The 19,915-nt window shown below is 41.5% G+C and overlaps 1 protein-coding gene across 2 annotated transcripts in view; it reads left to right on the top strand.

Annotated features, from left to right (window-relative positions):
• The window catches only part of TEK (TEK receptor tyrosine kinase), a 104,811-nt gene that overhangs the window by 56,660 nt on the left and 28,236 nt on the right, over window positions 1–19,915 (top strand). The window contains exons 7-12 of one of the 2 annotated variants that reach the window (XM_059072961.2): window positions 2,078–2,206; window positions 5,519–5,670; window positions 7,632–7,776; window positions 12,714–12,875; window positions 14,719–14,853; window positions 18,608–18,895. In XM_059072961.2, coding sequence (XP_058928944.1) covers window positions 2,078–2,206; window positions 5,519–5,670; window positions 7,632–7,776; window positions 12,714–12,875; window positions 14,719–14,853; window positions 18,608–18,895 — 1,011 coding nt within the window. The remainder of the gene's footprint in view (window positions 1–2,077; window positions 2,207–5,518; window positions 5,671–7,631; window positions 7,777–12,713; window positions 12,876–14,718; window positions 14,854–18,607; window positions 18,896–19,915) is intronic. The other variant, XM_067041386.1, reaches the window with a different exon arrangement.

Here is a 19,915-nt window from a genome sequence, read left to right as displayed (position 1 = left end):
AGATATTTTAGTGTTCTCCTAGACTCCTTCCTTGGACCTACAATTACATGTATGTTAGACCTTTTGATATTGTCCCTTAGGTCCCTGAGACTCCAATCATTTTTTTCTTTTTCCCTATCTGTATTCTTCAGAATGAATACCTATTGATCTAGCTTTAAATTCATTGACTCTTCTGTCATCTCCATTCTGTTGCTACATCCATACAGTGAAATCTTTATTTCAAATATTATGTTTTTCAGTTCTAGAATGCCTTTTTGGTTAAGTTTTATAGTTTATATTTCTCTGCTGAGATTTCTAATTGTTTCATTTGTTGTGAGCATATTTTCCTTTACTTCACTGAGCATAGTTATTGTAGTTGCTTTTTCCAACATCTGGGTCATCCAGGTTGGTCTCTGTTGATTTTCTTTTCCCTTGAGAATGGGTCAGAATTTTCCATTTCTTCTTATGTTGATTGTATTTTGGACATTGTGAATGTTACACTGAGGAGACTTGGAATATATTCTATTTCTCTGAAGAATGTTGATTTTGTTTCATTATGTCCTATCAGGCATTCAGCTTAGTATGACTCAAACTGCAAACTCTGACTCTCAGGCATCAACTCAAACTCAGTTCATTCCTTTTAGCCTTAGCTGGGTTGCTTCAAGTCTGCACTTAACATGTGTGGTTCTGGGGTCAGCCAAAGATTTGGGAATTCCTCTCTCTGGCTCTTCCTTTCTAGATTTTCCCTCTCACTTTTCAGAGGCTGTAGTTGCTTTGACTCTGTCCTCTATGATTCCTCTGTCAGTAAGACTACAGGTTTTCTTTGGAGTTCTAGCTTCCCCACATAATGTCAACTGTACCAACCATTAGACTAAAAGCTGGAAAACGGGGAGCACACCATTCCCATCTTCCAAATTTCAGTTCCCCTCAGAACCTGCGTGGTTCCCTCTGTCTCTCCTCCCATCACTCTTCAGTGCTTTCAGGGAGTTTTTTGTTTGTTTGGTTGGTTGGTGTTTTTTTTGCAGTACGCGGGCCTGTCACTGTTGTGGCCTCTCCTGCTGCGGAGCACAGGCTCCGGACGCGCAGGCTTAGCGGCCATGGGTCACGGGCCCAGCCGCTCCGCAGCATGTGGAATTTTCCCGGACCAGGGCACGAACCCGTGTCCGCTGCATCGGCAGGCGGACTCTCAACCACTGCGCCACCAGGGAAGCCCAGGTAGTTGTTTTTTTGTGGTTTTTTGGGGGGTTTTTTTGCGGTACACGGGCCTCTCACTGCTGTGGCCTCTCCCGTTGCGGAGCACAGGCTCCGGACGCGCAGGCTCAGCGGCCATGGCTCACGGGCCCAGCCGCTCCGCGGCATGTGGGATCTTCCCGGACCGGGGCACGAACCCATGTCCCCTGCATTGGCAGGTGGACTCTCAGCCACTACGCCACCAGGGAAGCCCCAGAAGTGCATTCTTTTTGTGTGTGTGTGTGGTACGCGGGCCTCTCACTGTTGTGGCCTCTACCATTGCGGAGCGCAGGCTCCGGACGCGCAGGCTCAGCGGCCATGGGTCACGGGCCCAGCCGCTCCGCGGCATGTGGGATCCTCCCGGACCGGGGCACGAACCCGTGTCCCCTGCATCGGCAGGCGGACTCTCAACCACTGTGCCACCAGGGAAGCCCAGGTAGTTTTTTTTTTGCGGTACGCGGGCCTCTCTTTGTTGTGGCCTCTCCCGTTGCGGAGCACAGGCTCCGGATGCGCAGGCTCAGCGGCCATGGCTCACGGGCCCAGCCGCCCCGCGACATGTGGGATCCTCCTGGACCGGGGCATGAACCCATGTCCCCTGCATCGGCAGGCGGACTCTCAACCACTGTGCCACCAGGGAAGCCCCAGGTAGTTGTTTTTAAAATAGAGTTGTTAATTTTGAGAAGGGTGACCTGGTAGGAGCTTATTCAACTCACCTGGAAGCAGATTTCCTCAACCCTTTAACTTCTTGGTAATTCAGGTAAATAATACTACTTGGTAGCTTGGAGAAAAAAAGTAAAACTAGCCACCTATAGCCTGAGTTTTCCTCCTTCCCTCTCTTAACGCTGGTTTTTGATGTCTTTGTTCACAGCATGCCAGCCTGGTTATTATGGACCAGACTGTAAGCTTAGGTGCAGTTGCACCAATGGGGAGATGTGTGATCGGTTCCAAGGATGCCTCTGCTCTCCGGGACACCAAGGGCTCCAGTGTGAGAAAGAAGGTAAAGCAAGGTAACACTGTAGTCAGGGCCAGGTTCAGCATGTCTGAACCAAGCTTTTCTGGCATAATTCTTGCCTCACTAGCCCAAGATTCTTAAACTTCTGTTTCCATCCTGAAGTAGGGAAGAATATATCCCAGGTTCTAAAGGACAGCTTTCTGAATCTTTTCTATGGACTCTCACACTGGCCTTTCCACTAAGGAATAAACCATGTGTTCTTTGTAGCACATTAAGTGATAACTGGCCAGCTGAGAACTCTGCCTACCTCTTTTGCTGTCTTCTCTAGCACCAGCCTTTTCCCTGGATATCCACAACAGCGGAAGAATTATGTGGAAGGGATTTGGATAAAAGATATTTTTAAAAAAGAACGATATAATGAAAGGAAAAAATTGAAAAATATTATCCTCAAAATGAAGTTTTAAATAATTCTAGTTCAGAATTACCATAGAGCAGAAGTCAGCAAACTCTGACCCACAGACCAAATCTGGTGTACTGTGGTTTTTTTTAAAATAAATTTATTTATTTTATTTATTTATTTTTGGCTGTGTTGGGTCTTTTTTTTTTTTTTTTTTTTTTTTTTGCGGTATGCGGGCCTCTCACTGTTGTGGCCTCTCCCGTTGCGGAGCACAGGCTCCAGACGCACAGGCCCAGCGGCCATGGCTCACGGGCTCAGTCGCTCCGCGGCATGTGGGATCTTCCCGGACCAGGGCACGAACCCGTGTCTCCTGCATCGGCAGGCGGATTCTCAACCACTGCGCCAACCAGGGAAGCCCTGTGTTGGGTCTTTGTTGCTGCACACAGGTGGCGAGCGGGGGCTACTCTTTGTTGCGGTGTGCAGGTTTCTCATTGCAGTGGCTTCTCTCGTTGCAGAGCATGGGCTCTAGGCACGTGGGCTTCAGTAGTTGTGGCTCACAGGCTCAGTAGTTGTGGCTCCTGGGCTCTAGAGCTCAGGCTCAGTAGTTGTGGCACATGGGCTTAGTTGCTCCACAGCACGTGGGATCTTCCCAGACCAGGGCTCGAAACCATGTCCCCTGAATTGGCAGGCAGTTTCTTAACCACTTTGCCACCAGGGAAGTCCCTTGTGTACTTTTTTTTTAAACAGTTTTATTGAGGTATAATTTTTATACCATGAAGTTCATCCCTTTAAAACGTAAAATCGAATGTTTTTACAGAGTTGTGCAACCATCACCATAATCTAGAACGTTTTCATTTTACCAAAAGAAAGTGTGTACCTATTAGCAGTAACTCCCATTCTTTCCTCCTCCCAGCGCCTGGCAACCATTAATTTACTCTCTGCCTATACAGATTTACTTATTCTTGACATTTCCTATTCTATAAATGGCATCATACAATACATAGTCTTTTGTGGCTGGCTTTTCTCACTTACCATACTTTTTTTAAGGTTTATCTGTATTGTAGCACATGTCAGTATGTATCTCATTCCTTTTTATTGCCCCACCGTCTATCTGTTCTCATAAAAAAAATTTATTGGAATACAGCCATGCCCATTTGTTTACAATATATCTTGTAAGGTTGCTCTTACACAACAGGGTTGAGGAGTTACCACAGAGAACATATGGCTTGCAAAGCTGAAAATATTTATTATCTAGTCCTTTCAAGAAAGTTCGCTAATGCTTACCCTAGAACATACTTTTTTAAATCCAAAGAAGCATATTTTCAAAATTTAAAAATAATAAACATATATTACTTTTTTAGTCAAATATAAATAACATATGTCCAGTGAAATCTACACTCAGAGTAATAAGACATTTATGGTCTTCTGCCTGTGAGTTTCAAAAATCAGAACAAATATGGGGGGAAATACCAACTGTTTTCTCAAAGGCTTTAGCTTGTCAGCTTTATACTTTCTCCTGTTCTCCAGCGTTTGGACTTTGTTACAGGGAGGGAATCTGGGAGGGTCTAGGAAGGGAAGGAAAGGCTGTGGGCCAGAACATGGTTTGAAAGTGGGCAATGAACAAGCTTAATGATTTGAATTTTCTGCACCACTTCCTCCTTTCTGTTCTAAGGCTGATGTTACAAAAAGGGTGAGAATCTCAAACTTAGAACCAGGTTCTGGGCTTTTGGGGAGCAGCTCCCTTTCCCTCACACCCTCTTCCACCCTCCAGCTGTCCCTCTACCCCCATCCAGCTGCAGAAACTGCAAGGGGACAATGAAGGAAAGGTTTGAAAATGTCAAAGCACTTTGAAGAATTCCGATGGCGATAATTATGTAGGCTGAACCGTCTGGCAAATTTTCTAATCACAATCTCTCCAAGTCTGCAGATATATCAAGGAATTACCTTTGTGGCTATTAGATCTTTTTTCTTCCTGTTCCATACACTTTACCTGTTTCATTATAGGCCTGAGAAATAGGATATCAATATAAAATATCAATACTGATGTGTTTACCTTGACCCACCGCTGATATGGAACAGCATGTAGGTGACTGCAGTTCTTTTTTGCTGGAAAGGACTAAGCCACTTTTCCAATGTTTCCCTTATTTGCTTTAAGTGCATCTCCGTCTCCTACATTCTTTACTAAGTGTTGGACTGTTTTCAGTCATGTCTTACATTTAGTTACACATGTTCCAAAATTCTTTAAGACCTTACAGTTCAGAATAAAATTGTTATATTTCGGGATTATTCATTCTCTACTCTACAGATAATAAGCAAGGGCTCCTGATACCTTAGTTGATACCAGAGACATTTTTTCCTTTCCATATTGGCAGCAATATTTTTTATTTGGCTATTGATGGGAAATTGATCTGGGGGAGTTTTATTCCACTTTACTTCTTTGATGTAAATGTGAATATAATTAATCATCGGCCACTTGCAGACTTCCCGATTAATGAGACATCTCTCAGATATCAAAACTTGACATATTGTTGATCGGCAGTATTGGGGGTTTGCAGAGAGAAAGAAGAACTAGTTTTTGTTTTTGTAAAACAAATTCCCTTACAAAGCAAGAGAGGGAGTGGACAGTAAGATCTGCAGAGATGTGGTGCTGATGATCTTTTCAATATTGAGACTGTATCTCCTAGGTCCACTGAGAAAGTACATCATTATGGCCAAAGAGTATGAATTCTGGAGTCATAAAGATCTGAGCTTGAACCTGAACTCAGAGCCTCAGTCTCCTCATCTGTAACATGAGAACCACAATAGCACCCACCCCACAAGTTTATTATGAGATGAGAAAACAATATAATATTTGCCAAGTTCTTGCCCAGTGCATGACTTACTAAACGGTAGCTACTTTTATTATTTCTATTTCTGCTGTGTTAAAGATTAGATTTCACAGTGCTCTTTCCTTCATTCAGGCATGCCAAGGATGACCCCAAAGATAGAGGATTTGCCAGATCACATAGAAGTAAACAGTGGTAAATTTAACCCCATCTGCAAAGCATCTGGCCGGCCGCTACCTGCTAATGAAGAAATGACCTTGGTGAAGCCAGATGGGACAGTGCTCCATGTAAGAGTTATTCTTTTTCTTTTTTTTTGTAGAACAAATTATAGCCTTTTAAAAAAACTGAAGTGTAGTTGACTTACAATGTTGTGTTAGTTTCAGGTGTACAGCAAAGTAATTCAGTTATACATATTTATTTCTTTCAGATTCTTTTCCATTATAGGTTATTACAAGATATTGAATGTAGTTCCCTGTGTTATGCAGTAAATCCTTGTTGTTTATCTATTTCATATATAGTAGTTTGTATCTGCTAGTCCCAAACTCCTTATTTATCCCTCCCCTTCCCCCTTTTCCCTTTGGTAACCATAAGTTTGTTTTCTAAACCGTAAGTTTGTTTTCTATGTCTGTGAGTCTGTTTCTGCTTCATACATAAGTTCATTTGTGTCATATTTTAGATTCCACATATAAGGGATATCGCATGATATTTGTATTTCTCGATTTACTTCACTTAGTATGATAATCTCTAGGTCCATCCATGTTGCTGCGAATGGCATTATTTCATTTTTTATAGCTGAGTAATATTCCATTATATAAATATACCACATCTTCTTTATCCATTCATCTGTCAATGGACATTTAGGTTGCTTCCATGTCTTGGCTACTGTAAATAGTGCTGCAATGAACATTGGGGTGCCTGTATCTTTTCGAACTGTAGTTTTCTCCTGATATATGCCTAGGAGTAAGATTGCAGGATCATACAGGAGCTCTATTTTTAGTTTTCTAAGGTACCTCCATACTATTCTACATAGTGGCTGTATTCTTAATCTGACCTCCTTATACTGCTAGATATTTTCAGTGTAGCACTCACCCTGCTAAAGGCTGGATTCCATTCATGGCTTGAATCCTCCTAAGCTAGGGTGTTGTTAGCTTTGACAAAAAGCAGAGGAGAGTTCAGCATAATCCATTTGACTCTGATCCCACACCTCCAATCCAGAAACTATGATCCACAGAATCCCTTAGGTCTGAAAACATACCTTGGGTCTCTGCCTCTGCACTTTGTCCTCACTGTTGGTGTCCACCACTGGTTAGGGTGCTACCACAGCATTCTTCTTTGCTGGAAAGGAATAAGCTACTTTTCCGATATGTTTCCCTTCCCTGTCCCAGCAACCCCAAATGCAGCAGAGACAGGAACTACTTCAAATTTCTCTGTGTCACAAGTGATCTTCAGGAAATTGATGTATTTTCTTATCTAAGATTTTGAAATAGTTATCTTATTTTCCTCTCAAAGATGACTGAAAATCAACTTGACCAGAAGGCAGATCCAAATGACCTCTTGGGGGCAGGATATGTAGAATGTTCGCACATCAGATGTCCCTGATTCCACTCAAACAATCCATTAGGTAGTAGAAGCCAACTGACAGCTTCCAAAATCTTGCTGGCTTATCCATGAGTTAGTGGAAGTCACAGCTACCATCTAGTGAGGGCTGACCATACTGTACACATCTTACTTTACATTACCTGTCCCCTTTTTGCAGAAGTGGAAACTGGCTGCATGAAGTTAAGTAACTAAGGAATTGGTCAAAAGTGGCAGAGCTGGGATGTGAACTCATGTCCATGTGTCTTCGGAGCCCTGACTTTTTCCATAATACCATACTCGGCAGCCCCTCAAACACTTTAGGAAGCCATTTTGTCTTCTCACCCAGCCATCTCTGTATTGGACCAGAAAGGAACAAATGTTAGCAGAAGCAGTTGAGAAGGACTTAGACTCTTTGCTTGGAAGTGTTTGCCCCACACTCCCAAACACACAAATACAACAGCAGGATCTGCGAGGGCATCAATCCAACATAAACTTTCAGGGCTACTACAATAGCTTTGGAAATAAGCCAATGCTTATACAAGCATTGCAATGATCTTCTTAATCTCCCATAGAAAACTCCTTATTTAACAATGCGATGGGGTCAGTGTTAAGAGCCTTTGTGTTTATACCTATCTAGAAGCTTTTTTTTTTTTTTTTTTGACCTTTCCAGCCAAAAGACTTTAACCACACGGGTCATCTCTCAGTGGCCACCTTCACAATCCACCGGATCCTGCCCCCTGACTCAGGAGTCTGGGTTTGCAGTGTGAACACGGTGGCTGGAATGGTGGAAAAGCCTTTCAATGTTTCTGTTAAAGGTAAGGTCCATTTTCCAGGGAAAGAGCTTGTAACCTTGATGGTGCTGTGTTTATGTATCACTGGGTGCTGCTTCTAAATAGAAATGCTCTCTGACCACTAAAATGCCTTTTGGATGTTCTCCAGGATAGTAAACCTTAAAAAAAAAATTATCTGCATTAAAATGGAAAGGAGGGATTAAATTTATGACCTTTGGAGTTACATAGCCCTGGGTTTGATTTTCATTGCTAACAGCTAGTAAACTTGGGTGTGGCCCTGAGCAAATGAATTTGACCTCTCTGAGCCTTTCTTTATTTGTAAACACAGCTTAGTTTATCCACCACTCAGGGTTATTGCGAAGATTTGTTAAATAGTGGAATTGTGTCTGGCATAAAGTGTCTGGTAGTGATTTTATTTTGTAAAAAGTTTAACTTTATCATTGTCCTGACTTCCTATTCACTGTAGAGAATAATTTGGAGAATCTTCATTTTGAGGACTATTCACTTAATATGAAGCCCAGGCTATGCTATACAATTAACATGAATGATTTTCTCCCATATTCAGAGTTCTGAATATTCTTCCTACTATGAATTAGTATTTCAAAATTCAGAGTTATTCTAAGTGGATGTGTGTACCTTTGAGGCTTGCAGGGAAGAAATAAAGTGGAAGTAAATCCAAGTTAGCTTGGTTGGTGTACAGAGATACAACAAGGAATTTTATATTTGGAAGTTACTTTTTAATCCATTTAGACGAAAACATCTAACAACTCTGTGGTATATATTCTAGAAAGGCACTAGGCTAAGTGCTCATTCATCTTATTTAATTTTTATGAGTACAATGTACAGTAGTATTGTTATCCCCACTTTATCATTCAAGAAAAAGGTTCAGAAGGTTTAGGTAACTTGTCTAAGGTAACACATCTGGCAAACAGCCAATCTTAGTTTTGAACCTGGTCTTGACTGCAAACCCTGCATCGTCTTTTCTAGATCATTTTGCTTTCTGAGACTCTTGTGTTACAGATAAGGAAGCTAGGTAACAGAAGCTGATTAGTATGTAAACTACTTCACTACCTGATTAGGAATTTGGGGGTGATCCCAGAGGTAATTTCTGTAAATGAACTGAATGTAATCACCCAGAACTTTTTTTTTTTTTTAAAAAAGGTCAAGAACAGTAGGAGCATAAAAACAGCCTCATAGAGTTGGATTCTCTGCCCTGAGAACCCATATAAAACACCTCAGAATCTTTAATATTTTTTTGGATTACTGGAAAATCCTGGATCTATTTTATTCAGTAGAACACTAACACGATCAAAATAATTTCTTACATCATACGTGTTCTTGGAAGAAAGGAAATGATATACAGACAAGACAAATTATGTTATTTTTAACCTTCTTGAAATGTTTGCTGCCCATGGAAAATAAATAATAATAAGTAAAAAACCATGGCCTGCCGATGTAGGGGACACGGGTTCGTGCCCCAGTCCGGGAGGATCCCACATGCAGTGGAGCGGCTGGGCCCGTGAGCCATGGCTGCTGAGCCTCTGCGTCCGGAGCCTGTGCTCCGCAACAGGAGAGGCCACAGCAGTGAGAGGCCCGCGTACCGCAAAAAAAAAAAAAAAAAAAAAAAACATGTTGCCAAGATTCAGAAGTTACTGATTCTAATTTTTATTTTTTAAATAAAAGACACAGCACGCAACATCAGTGCACAGAAACCTCTCTAGTTCTAAGTCACTAATGCCTCTTCACTGTCATATTGACAGATATAAAATGGAAACAGCCATTAGGTAAATTAAGCAGTGTCTTTAATCACAGTATTAAAAAAAAATAGGTACAGAGATACAGTTGCCCTTCAGTATCTGTAGGGGATTGGTTCTAGGACCTCCTTGGATACCAAACTCCATTGATGCTCAAGTCCCTTATATAAAACGGCATAGTATTTGCGTTCAACCTACGCATGTCCTCCTGGATACTTTGAATCATCTCTAGATTACTTAAACAATAGTCTCCCCCCTTATCTGTGGTTTCACTTTCCACGGTTTAAGTTACCCACAGTCAACTGCAGCCCAAAAAATTAAATGGAAAATTCCAGAAATAAACAATTCATATGTTTTAAATTGTGTACTGTTCTGAGTAGCATGATGAAATCTCACACTGTTCCACTCCATCCTGCTGGGGATGTCAATCCTCCCTTTGTCTCGTGCATGCCACCTGTTAGTCACTTAGAAGATGTCTAAGTTACCATAGCCTCTGTCATGGTATCACAGTGCTTACGTTCAAGTAACCTTCATTTAACTTAATAATGTGATGCTGGCAATTTGAATATTCCCTTACTGTGCCTAATTTATAAGTTAAATTTTACCATAGGTTTGTATGTATAGGAAAAAGCATAGTGTGTATAGGGTTTGGTACTGTCTGCAGTTTCAGGCATCCACTGGGGTCTTTGAATTTATCACCTGAAGATAAGGGGGACTATTGTAACACCTAATACAATGTAAATACTATGTAAATAGTAACTATAATGTAAATACTTTGTAAATAGTTGCTGGCACATGGCAAATTTCAAGTTTTGCTTTTTAGAACTTTCTGGAGTTTTTTAAAATTTTCCCCCTGAATGTTGATCCGCTCTTGGTTGAATCTGCAGATGCAGAACCTGCATACAGAAGGCTGACTGTACTAGACTTTACTACCAGAGTACATACTGGAGCAACCATTTTGGAAAACTGGCAATATATATTAAAGCTAAGCATACACCTACCCTGTGACCTGATAATTCTACACCTAGGTTTATGCTCAAAAGAAATGAGTGCATATGTTAAAAACAAATAATCTTCAGTAATGTTCTGAGGAGTTTTATTCCTAATAGCCCAAATATCCATCAACATTAGAAAGGATAATTAAATTGTGTTATATTCATCTGTAATAGTTTGCTAGGGCTGCTGTAGCAAAGTACCCTAGACTGAGTGGCTCAAACAACAGAAATTAATTTTCTCGATGTTCTGGAGGCTAGATGATCAAGGTAATCTCACCTTGATCTGAGATCAAGGTGTTGGCAAAGTTAGTTTCTTCTGAGGCCTTGCTCCTTGGCTTGTAGACAGCTGTCTTCTCCCTGTATCCTCTCATGGTCTTCCTTCTGTGTATGTGTCCTAATTTAATCTTCTTATAAGGACAACAGTCATATTGGATTAGGAATGACTGTAGACCTCATTGTAACTTAATTTCTTCTTTAAAGACCCTATCTCCAAATACAGGTACTGTTTATAGAGTGCAAGGGAGAAAGGAACAAGTCAAAAGAGAAAAATGATATTGGATGAGGTAGGAAGTATCTAACATGTCCCTTAATGACCCCTGCTTTGTGGAATTCATGACCTTGTGAATCCCTTCCCCTTGCACATGAACTGGACCCAGCAACTCTCCTCTCATACAGGAAGAGTGATGTGCGGGGCTGGCTTCATGGGCTTATGACCTGTGCACACAGGGCCCTGCACTTGGTTTAATGTTCTCTTGTCTTCAACTTGAAATTTTATCTTTGAATTTCATAAGTGAAGTCCAGTGACACAATGGAGTGTGCGCATAAGCAGAAGAGATAGACTCACTGTCTGTCTTCTTTCTTGGCCACCCTATTCCCATAAGTGTTCTCGATGACCCAGGGCACAGGATTCTGGTGGACCTCTGATTCATGGGAGTTCAGTAAGATTCAAAGCAAGTACAGAGTTAGTTTGGCTACTTCTACAATTGAATAAATGGGGTTACTGACAGCCTGACAAGATGTCCTTTCCTTTCAAACCAGAACTTGCTTAATATTGTGCACATACTATAAATCTGTTTATAGTCTGTGGCCCTTAGGAAGACCACAAACCATTGTAATATCCAAGAATTTTTCTTTCCCCAAGAACCAATTTTCACCCTGTTGGGAGTGCTCTTTCAGTCCCGTTGGGAATACATGGTCTTTGAGATAGGGAGATTATTCTGGATTATCTGGGTGAACCCACTCTAATCACAGGAGTCTTGAAAGACTGTCAGAAAGAGATATCTCAATGGAAGAAGGGTCAGAGACACATAACTTTGTTGTCTTTGAAGATGGAGGAAGGGACCCTGAGTCAAGGAACACACAGATGTTTGTTACAAGCTGAAAAGAAGGAAACAAATTCTCCCTTAGAACCTCCAGAAAGGAACACAGCCCTTGTTAACACCTTAATCTTAGCCCGGTGCGACCCATGTCTGACTTCTGACCTCCAGAGCTGTAAGAGAATAAATTCATGTTGTTCTAAGCAGAGAGAGACAGACAGACAGAAAGACAGATTTAGTATGGTGGTCTACTAGGAAGACTGGTATTCAATAATCACACCAAATCACTAAGAACAATAAATTCTGAAAATTGCAGTGAAGGAAAAAGTTCTGTGGAAGGGTATGACATGTGAGCCTAACCAAGGTTGTGGGATAGCCCCCGTGAGGAAGTCACATGAGAGCTGAGAGATGAATGATGAGTAAGAGTTAACTGCAGAATCGTGGGAGGTCTACAGCATTCCTTGCAGGAGAACAGCCTCAACAAAGAACAGGAGACAGAGGAGCCTGGTGCATTGTTAGTTGAATGAACTGAAAGGTCTCTGGGACTGGAGGGTATTAGGTGAAGGAACAAGGAAGCTGAAGAGGAGGCAGGGGCTCTATCGTCCCCGGCAGGTCATGGTATGAATTTTAGGTTTTATTCGAAACGTAGTGGGAACCCATGGAAAGGTCTTGAGCAGAGCAGTGCTTGTATTTTAAGAAAACACTTGTGGATAGTGAGTTGGAGGGGCAAGAGCAAACCAGGAGATCACAGAGATGGTAACTGCCTGGAATCTGAGCAGAGAACTCTAAGAGGGCTTTGTTGGGAGTGTAAAGGCACTCATCCTCTACACCCATCTCAGAACAGCAGTAAAACCCCAAAATGTAAGGACTGATCTGATTCTTGACACTTTATTTAGTTCTTCCAAAGCCCTTGAATGCCCCAAACGTGATTGACACCGGACATAACTTTGCTGTCATCAACATCAGCTCTGAGCCTTACTTTGGGGATGGACCAATCAAATCCAAAAAGCTTCTCTACAAACCTGTTAATCATTATGAGGCTTGGCGGCATATTCAAGGTAAGGTTCGGAAAGAAAAGGCTCCAGCTGGAGATGGGGCACCAGGGAAAAAAAATTTTTACCCCAATATAGAAATCCTCTCTCCTAGTCTCAACCCTCTACCCTAAGGTAGGGGCTGTAGCAGTGGATTCCATTTCAGAGTATTCAAGAAGGAGTTGGGGGCCGGGGGGTGGTCCTCTGAGTTCTGGGGCTATCTTTTCGGAAGTCATGACGTAAAATGGGACACAGAACTCGCCTGTGTCAGGAGTTACTATCTGCGTCAATATTTCCTTTCCAGGCTTCTTTGGATCTCGAATCGCTTTTTGACTCTATCTTGCTTGGTCATGGTGAAAGATACAAGTTTATGCCATGAATATGGTAACAGGAAAGTCCAGGGCCTGCTGGAAAGGCAGAGACTTAATTTGCTTACATCTGAGGGGTGATTGTTGCTGCTCTATCAAGTTATTTATTCTTTTTCGTATTTGAGTCTTGCCCTGCCTGCAGGCTTCTAACTCACATAGGTTTTGAGAGGAATTTGGACCAGAAAGTTTGGGTTGTGGCAGGAAGAGGAGGGGATGTGGGCAAAGAGAGGTACATGCCCCTCCCCTACCTTTCGGAAAAAAAAAAAAAACCCAAAATGTAATAAAATGTCAAAAGTTCATGAAAACAGTTAAATTTATTTATTTGTAAGTTAAATTTATTTTGAAACACAAATGACAGTTTTGTTTGTTGCATGATGATGTAAAAATCACATTTTTTTAAAAAAGATAGCTGAGCATCATCTATTGAGCCAGCTGCTTTAATTGCACCATCTTATAGCAAGACCTGCCGCTGTCATGCTTGTAGGGAATGTGCATCTCTCCACCAATACTTTAGTCTCACTATGCCTGTGATTTCCTAAAAAGCGCCCATGAGATGTCGATAATCAAAGTTACAAAAAAGGAGAAGAAAAAGAGTGTTTTTGTCTTAATAATACTAGCTGATTTGGGTATATTGAATAGTGTCTTGGTATCATTACTGAGCTCTTCACATTCTTTTGAAGATTCAGTCAAAATTCAGATTCCCAGCAACAGAAGGCTGATTTGCTGGATTGCTGTTTCTGTTGTCGATGGCTAGGTCTTTTTATTTTTATTTATTTATTTATTTATTTTTTAGGTCTTTTTAAAAAGCAGCTTTTTAAAAACACATGGGTTAATAATCCATCATCTCTTTGTGGACATCTACAAAGTGGTCTTCTAAAAACCCTTAAACACAGTCCAATACTTTTTCTTACAGAGTAGGAATTTATCATATGGTAAGGCAAAAATCTACCTTTGCAATATCCACGGAGAAACAGAGTGGCAAAATAGAATAGCTAAGGAGAAAAGAAGCATATGTCATTTGCTTATGGGATCAATTTTCAAGTACTTCAGAACGCTTCATTTGTTATGACATGACCATCACAAGTTCTCTGTCTAGTCATTGTAAGCATACCGTCAAAGAGTCTCTTCTCTTGATAGCTTGATTACCATCACTGTAGGTACTTGAAAACAGAAGTTATTTTATATTATTCTAATTGAGTTTTTCCCCTAAATCTGATTGGTATTCCATATAGTTGAAGATTTGCGTGGTTTTACTCTACAAATGAAAAGACAAACACACTAGAGCACAAATGTGTAAGTTGCACAGAGATACTTACATGAAAAAGCCTTATTTTCCTTATATTAGGAACACGGAGGCCCTGAAGATGGGATTGTCTCTCTGTTCTACTCAGACACTGTATTTTTAAAAACCAAACATTAGTTCACCTCACAATAACAACATTCCACTTTAAAGAATGTAAAAGATTGCCAACTTAAGTTTCCTGAACTTTCCCTCTTCTCAGTGACAAATGAGATTGTTACCCTCAACTATTTGGAACCTCGGACAGAATACGAACTCTGCGTGCAGCTGGTCCGGCGTGGAGAGGGCGGGGAAGGGCATCCTGGACCCGTGAGGCGGTTCACAACAGCTTCTATCGGTCAGTTGAAGCAAACAGGCATTTATTCAGGAGCTGGGTGGGTGGGGGAGGAAGGGGAAAGAGGAAGGAAGACCAGGAAGGGTGGTGGTGGGTGAGTGGGATGGTGGTGGAAAGGGGTTTGCTTTTAAATGGGTGGGAAAGTGACAGGAAGGCTAGCAACTTGGAGCCAAAACGGTCCTTTATTTGGGCTGCACTCCTGGTCTGTCTCCCTGGGGGAGGGGGTCTGCAGCAATCCACTGGGACAGAGAAGGAAGCAGATGACCCTTCAGGAAGGCAGGGACCTCCCTTAGGAGTTGGGATTTACTTAGCAGCAACTGTGCTCCGTCTTGGCTCCCGAGTTTTACCACCAGCTTCCTGTTTCCATCTTAAGGGCCCAAGACAGGCTCTTGCGGCATAAGTACTCCAGAAATCCCAGTTTATTTACTTTAAAAAGTAATTTCTAGTTTTTCGAAGTCATTCACGCACATCGTGAAAACATCAAATAGAATGAAAGGCTTTTACCTATAGAACAGCAGTTCTGGGCTTCCCTGATGGCGCAGTGGTTAAGAATCCACCTGCCAATGCAGGGGACACAGCTTTGAGCCCTGGTCCTGGAAGATCCCACATGCCGCAGAGCAACTAAGCCCATGCGCCACAACTACTGAGCCTGCTAGCCACAACTACTGAAGCCCGTGTGCCACAACTCCTGAGCCCACGTGCCACATCTCCTGAGCCCACGTGCCACAACTACTGAAGCCCGTGCGCCTAGAGCCCGTGTTCTGCAACAAGAGAAGCCACTGCAATGAGAAGCCCATGCACTGCAATGAAGGGTAGCCCCCCCTCCCTGCAACTGGAGAAAGTAGAGTCCCAGAGTGGTTAATAACTTATCCATGGTAATGCATCGAGTACATTGCCATACTAGATCTTCAGACTTGATATCTTTTTGTTTCTCCTGGGAGAAACAAAATATCCAGGTATTTTTTACCTGGGAGTCCAAAGGCAAGATGTCCTTATCCCAGTTGATGAGTTTTCCTATTTTTAGTCCATTTACTAAAAGCAGAAGGATATGGAATGATGTAGTGAGAAGCTAGGAAGAGCATCAGGCTCTTCTGCAGGCGTTGTGCATCCCTAACAGAGACTCTCCCCTCCATACTCCCTACCTAGTGTTCATCTGACCAGCAGCATCCTTAAAGAACCAAATGAAACTCAGTAGCTACTCTGATGTTTGTAGAAGCATTGCACAAGTAAGGAATGGCTTCCTGGGAACCCACCAGGTAGTAAATACCAAAAATAACACTGGAGACTACATATGACTTAGAGGAGAAAGGAATCTCTGTGACTATGATCCAAGGGACCCCTAATATGTCATCAGGTTGCTGCTAAAAGGCAAATGGTCGTTAATTCTCTCTTAGAGCGGTGCTGATGAATCAAAAGGGAAAGGTCATAATCTGACTCAGATGGAAAGTATTTATGGAACAGAACAGAAAACACTTCACAGACTCATACTGTGCTGTCTTCAGCTCTCAGAATATGTTCCAGCCAGGATGTATTTAGAGATGTCTTGGAATATATTTCAAAGTAGTTCTCAGGGGTGGGCGGGAAGGGAATTCTTGAAGGTTCATCTTTTCCCAGCATTTGAATTTTGCTGATGTTTGTTTTTAAATTCATTTGGCAGCTGCACTATTTATAAGTGTGTTGGTTGAGTGATAAAGGCTGGGAAGGCCAGGAGGGGAGGGGAGGGAACATACTCTGAACACACGGGAGAGAGAGGGCAGGTTGGGAGGGGTGAAGGGTAAGTCATGCTTCCAAAGGGAAGGAAATGACCATTTATGGGGTTGCTCCTCTGTACCAGGCACAGGCTTAGAAGGTTTACGTGTTTGCTGCACACCATCAGTCCTCCCTCTGTCTGCTGTCATTGTAAGCCTATCTACCCACTCCAGGTGGCTTATTTTGGAACTTAAACTTTAGAGAAGAGCAAAAGGAGGTGATTTTGGAACTTAAACTTTAGAGAAGAGCAAAAGGAGGTGACATCACCTCTCTCAATTTGCAAAGGATTATGGAGAAAAGACCAGTAAGACCTGTAGCACAATGCCCAGCAGGTGGCAGGACCTGATTGCTGGTTGTTCCTCATCTAAGGGTGGTCAGAAATGGCCAGGGAGAGTCCCTCTCCCATTGGGTGGAAACAGACCCTTCCTCTCACCTCTAACCAAGTTTCTCAACCTTTTTATTTTATTTTTTAATTTAAAAAAATTTTTTTTCATTTTATTGGAATATAGTTGATATACAATGTTGTGTTAGTTTCAGGTGTACAGCAAAGTGATAGTTATACACATATTCATTCTTTTTCAGATTCTTTACCTTATTGTAATTTTTAAAATGATCACCCTCTAAAGAGCTTCTTAGATAGTTTTGTCCTTAAGACAAAATCTCTGTTTTGTCTTAATGTCTCTTCTGCTGTGAATTGTAATACCACAGATCTGTTTATATATTGTGGCCCTTCATAAACAATTGTCATTATCTAAAATTTTCTCATGCCCCAAGAACCAATTTTTGCCCCCTTAGGGGCAATAATGTCCCCAACAAGAATGCATGAGTAGAGGATCACTATTCTATGTTTTGAAAATACTTTATATCTGAAGTTTAAAATATCAATATACTATTATTAGCTGAAAATTTACAGATTCCTCCACCGTCCATTGGCCCAATATATTTTATGAAGGAAGGAAGGAAGAGAGAGAGGAAATGTGGACAGAGCCCCTAACACCTTCCAAGCATTTTCACCTTCACTATCTCATTTCTCCTCCTGAGTCTGGAAGATGAGTATTTTCATTTCATGCTACCTGTGAACTCAGAGAGGTTATGAATTTTCCCAAGGTCACAAAACTAAAGGGACATGCTCCTGCCTCTTTAATTTCAAAACCCATATTGTTTCCATTCAGTTACCTCTCTGGTAGCCCAGGTTCTTGGGGGTAATTATGGCCACACGGCGTGTGGTCAGAGCCAAACCTTGACGTGATCAGAGCAGTGCGAGGCCTGGCCCGGCCATCACAGTGTTGTCATGTCTGAAATTGTCCTTGGTAAGGGGAAGTAACCCTGAAATTGCTTTAAAATATATTACTCAAAATGGGAACAGAAACACTGAACCTACAACCCCAGAACCTTGGCAAATCCAGTGTTTCCATTTTTATCAGTTTCCTTCCTTTTTCGCCAATTGTAGACATGACTTTTACCAAGTGGTAGGCTGAGTTTTTTCTCATGTGTTATAAGTTTTGGAGGGGCTTTTGTACTTTTTCCAATAAACTTTTAATCCCTTGGATGGCTATACCATAATTTATTAAAGCATTTTCCTATTTTGAGCATTTTGGTTTCTTATGATTGTTTGTTATTATAAATAATGTTGTAATGGACATCTTCATGCACCTAGCTTTTCACTTCCTTTGAGTTGTTTCTTCAGGATAAATCCTTGCTAGTCAGACTATGCCCCCAAAGTATATGATCATTTCTAGAGCTCTTAAAAAATACGCCCAAGTTGTCCTTCAAAGGGGTTGTATTCCTGTCTTACAATTACTCAAGCTACATACTAGAATATTTTAAAGCTTTGCTATTCTGGTAGGAAAAAGAAAAAGTATTACATGGCTGCTTAGCGTGTGTTTCTTTGATAGCTTGTGAAATTGTATATTATTCTAGGAGCCAAGGTTCTCCTATAAAGCTGTTCTTTGGGGCTGTTGTTACCTTCACCCTATATAAAAACAATGATTATTCTGGTTTCTCCTAGGTCTTCCTCCTCCAAGAGGTCTCAGTCTCCTACCAAAAAGTCAGACCACTCTAAATTTGACCTGGCAACCCATATTTCCAAGCTCAGAAGATGACTTTTATGTTGAAGTTGAGAGGAGGTCTGTGCTAATGAATAGTGACCAGCAGAATATTAAAGTGCCAGGCAACTTGACTTCAGTGCTCCTTAACAATTTACAGCCCAGGGAGCAGTACATAGTCCGAGCCAGAGTCAACACCAAGGCCCAGGGGGAATGGAGCGAAGATCTCATCGCTTGGACCCTTAGCGACAGTAAGTACCTCATGATGCCCCAGCCTTGCCTGAATGACTGTTGGCTGCTGCCGTTTACACTTAGCTCCCATCACTTCAAGTCTGCTTCTTAGAAACCATAAAAGGTAGTTAGTTGTGAATGGAGGGTCATTAGTGCCCCCCCACCAACACATCAAATCATTTTAGCAACCTGCAATATATACGAACGCTGCATGTGTTTGGATTTGTGATAATTCAGGCAGGACTGTGCTAAAATTTACCTTTCCTTTCTATAGAGTTACTTATTAAGTAAATTAATAACACGAATAAGGTTTTCTAGGGCTTGTTGAATCTGTTATATGACAGTTTTTAGGATTGTTGTGTATCTATGTGCACACAGATGATGATTCATCTAATCTTAAAAGCCAAAGAACTCTGCTTGAGAAATCTTCAAGACAGACAATTCCTGGCATTACAGTATATATTTGAGAGTAATAAAACAACTTTTCTTTCAAAATATTCTTCAGTTCAGGCTCCTCTCAATCTCCTATTGGTCATTAAAAATTAGTTGGAACTTTAGGGTTTCTTTGTAGAATTGAAAGCTTTTTCATCATGAACCAGAGAGTTCTATTTTGATTCACTGCATTAGAACTGTCTGTGCATTTTGGAGTCCTTGGAAAGACTAGGTGTTTCTGGGTCACACCAACCGTCACTTATGCTAGGATCCTGTGGTCTCTTGTCAAATCCCAAAGTCTGAGGTTCTTTTCTGCAGCTGAGTTGCCACCTCCCCAGTAACAGGTGTGTAAACTGGCTCTTGTTTTTCCAGGCACTCTCTTCTTGTATCAATAACATGTGGAAGTCTCAACGGTTTTGTCTGTGTTTAGGGGTGTCTTCTTCATCTTTAAAAAATTCTGACATTTAGAAGTTATAGGACAATGCAGAGAATAATACAACAAAAACCTACATTTCTACCACACAGAATTAACAACTCTTAACATTTTGTCATATTTGCTTTCAGCCTTTTTGTGGAAGTAATTCCACAATACAGATATATCAAAATCC

The sequence above is a fragment of the Kogia breviceps genome, chromosome 8, assembly GCF_026419965.1.
Source record: "Kogia breviceps isolate mKogBre1 chromosome 8, mKogBre1 haplotype 1, whole genome shotgun sequence".
Lineage (NCBI taxonomy): Eukaryota > Metazoa > Chordata > Mammalia > Artiodactyla > Physeteridae > Kogia > Kogia breviceps.
This window is presented reverse-complemented; position numbering and strand designations above follow the sequence as displayed.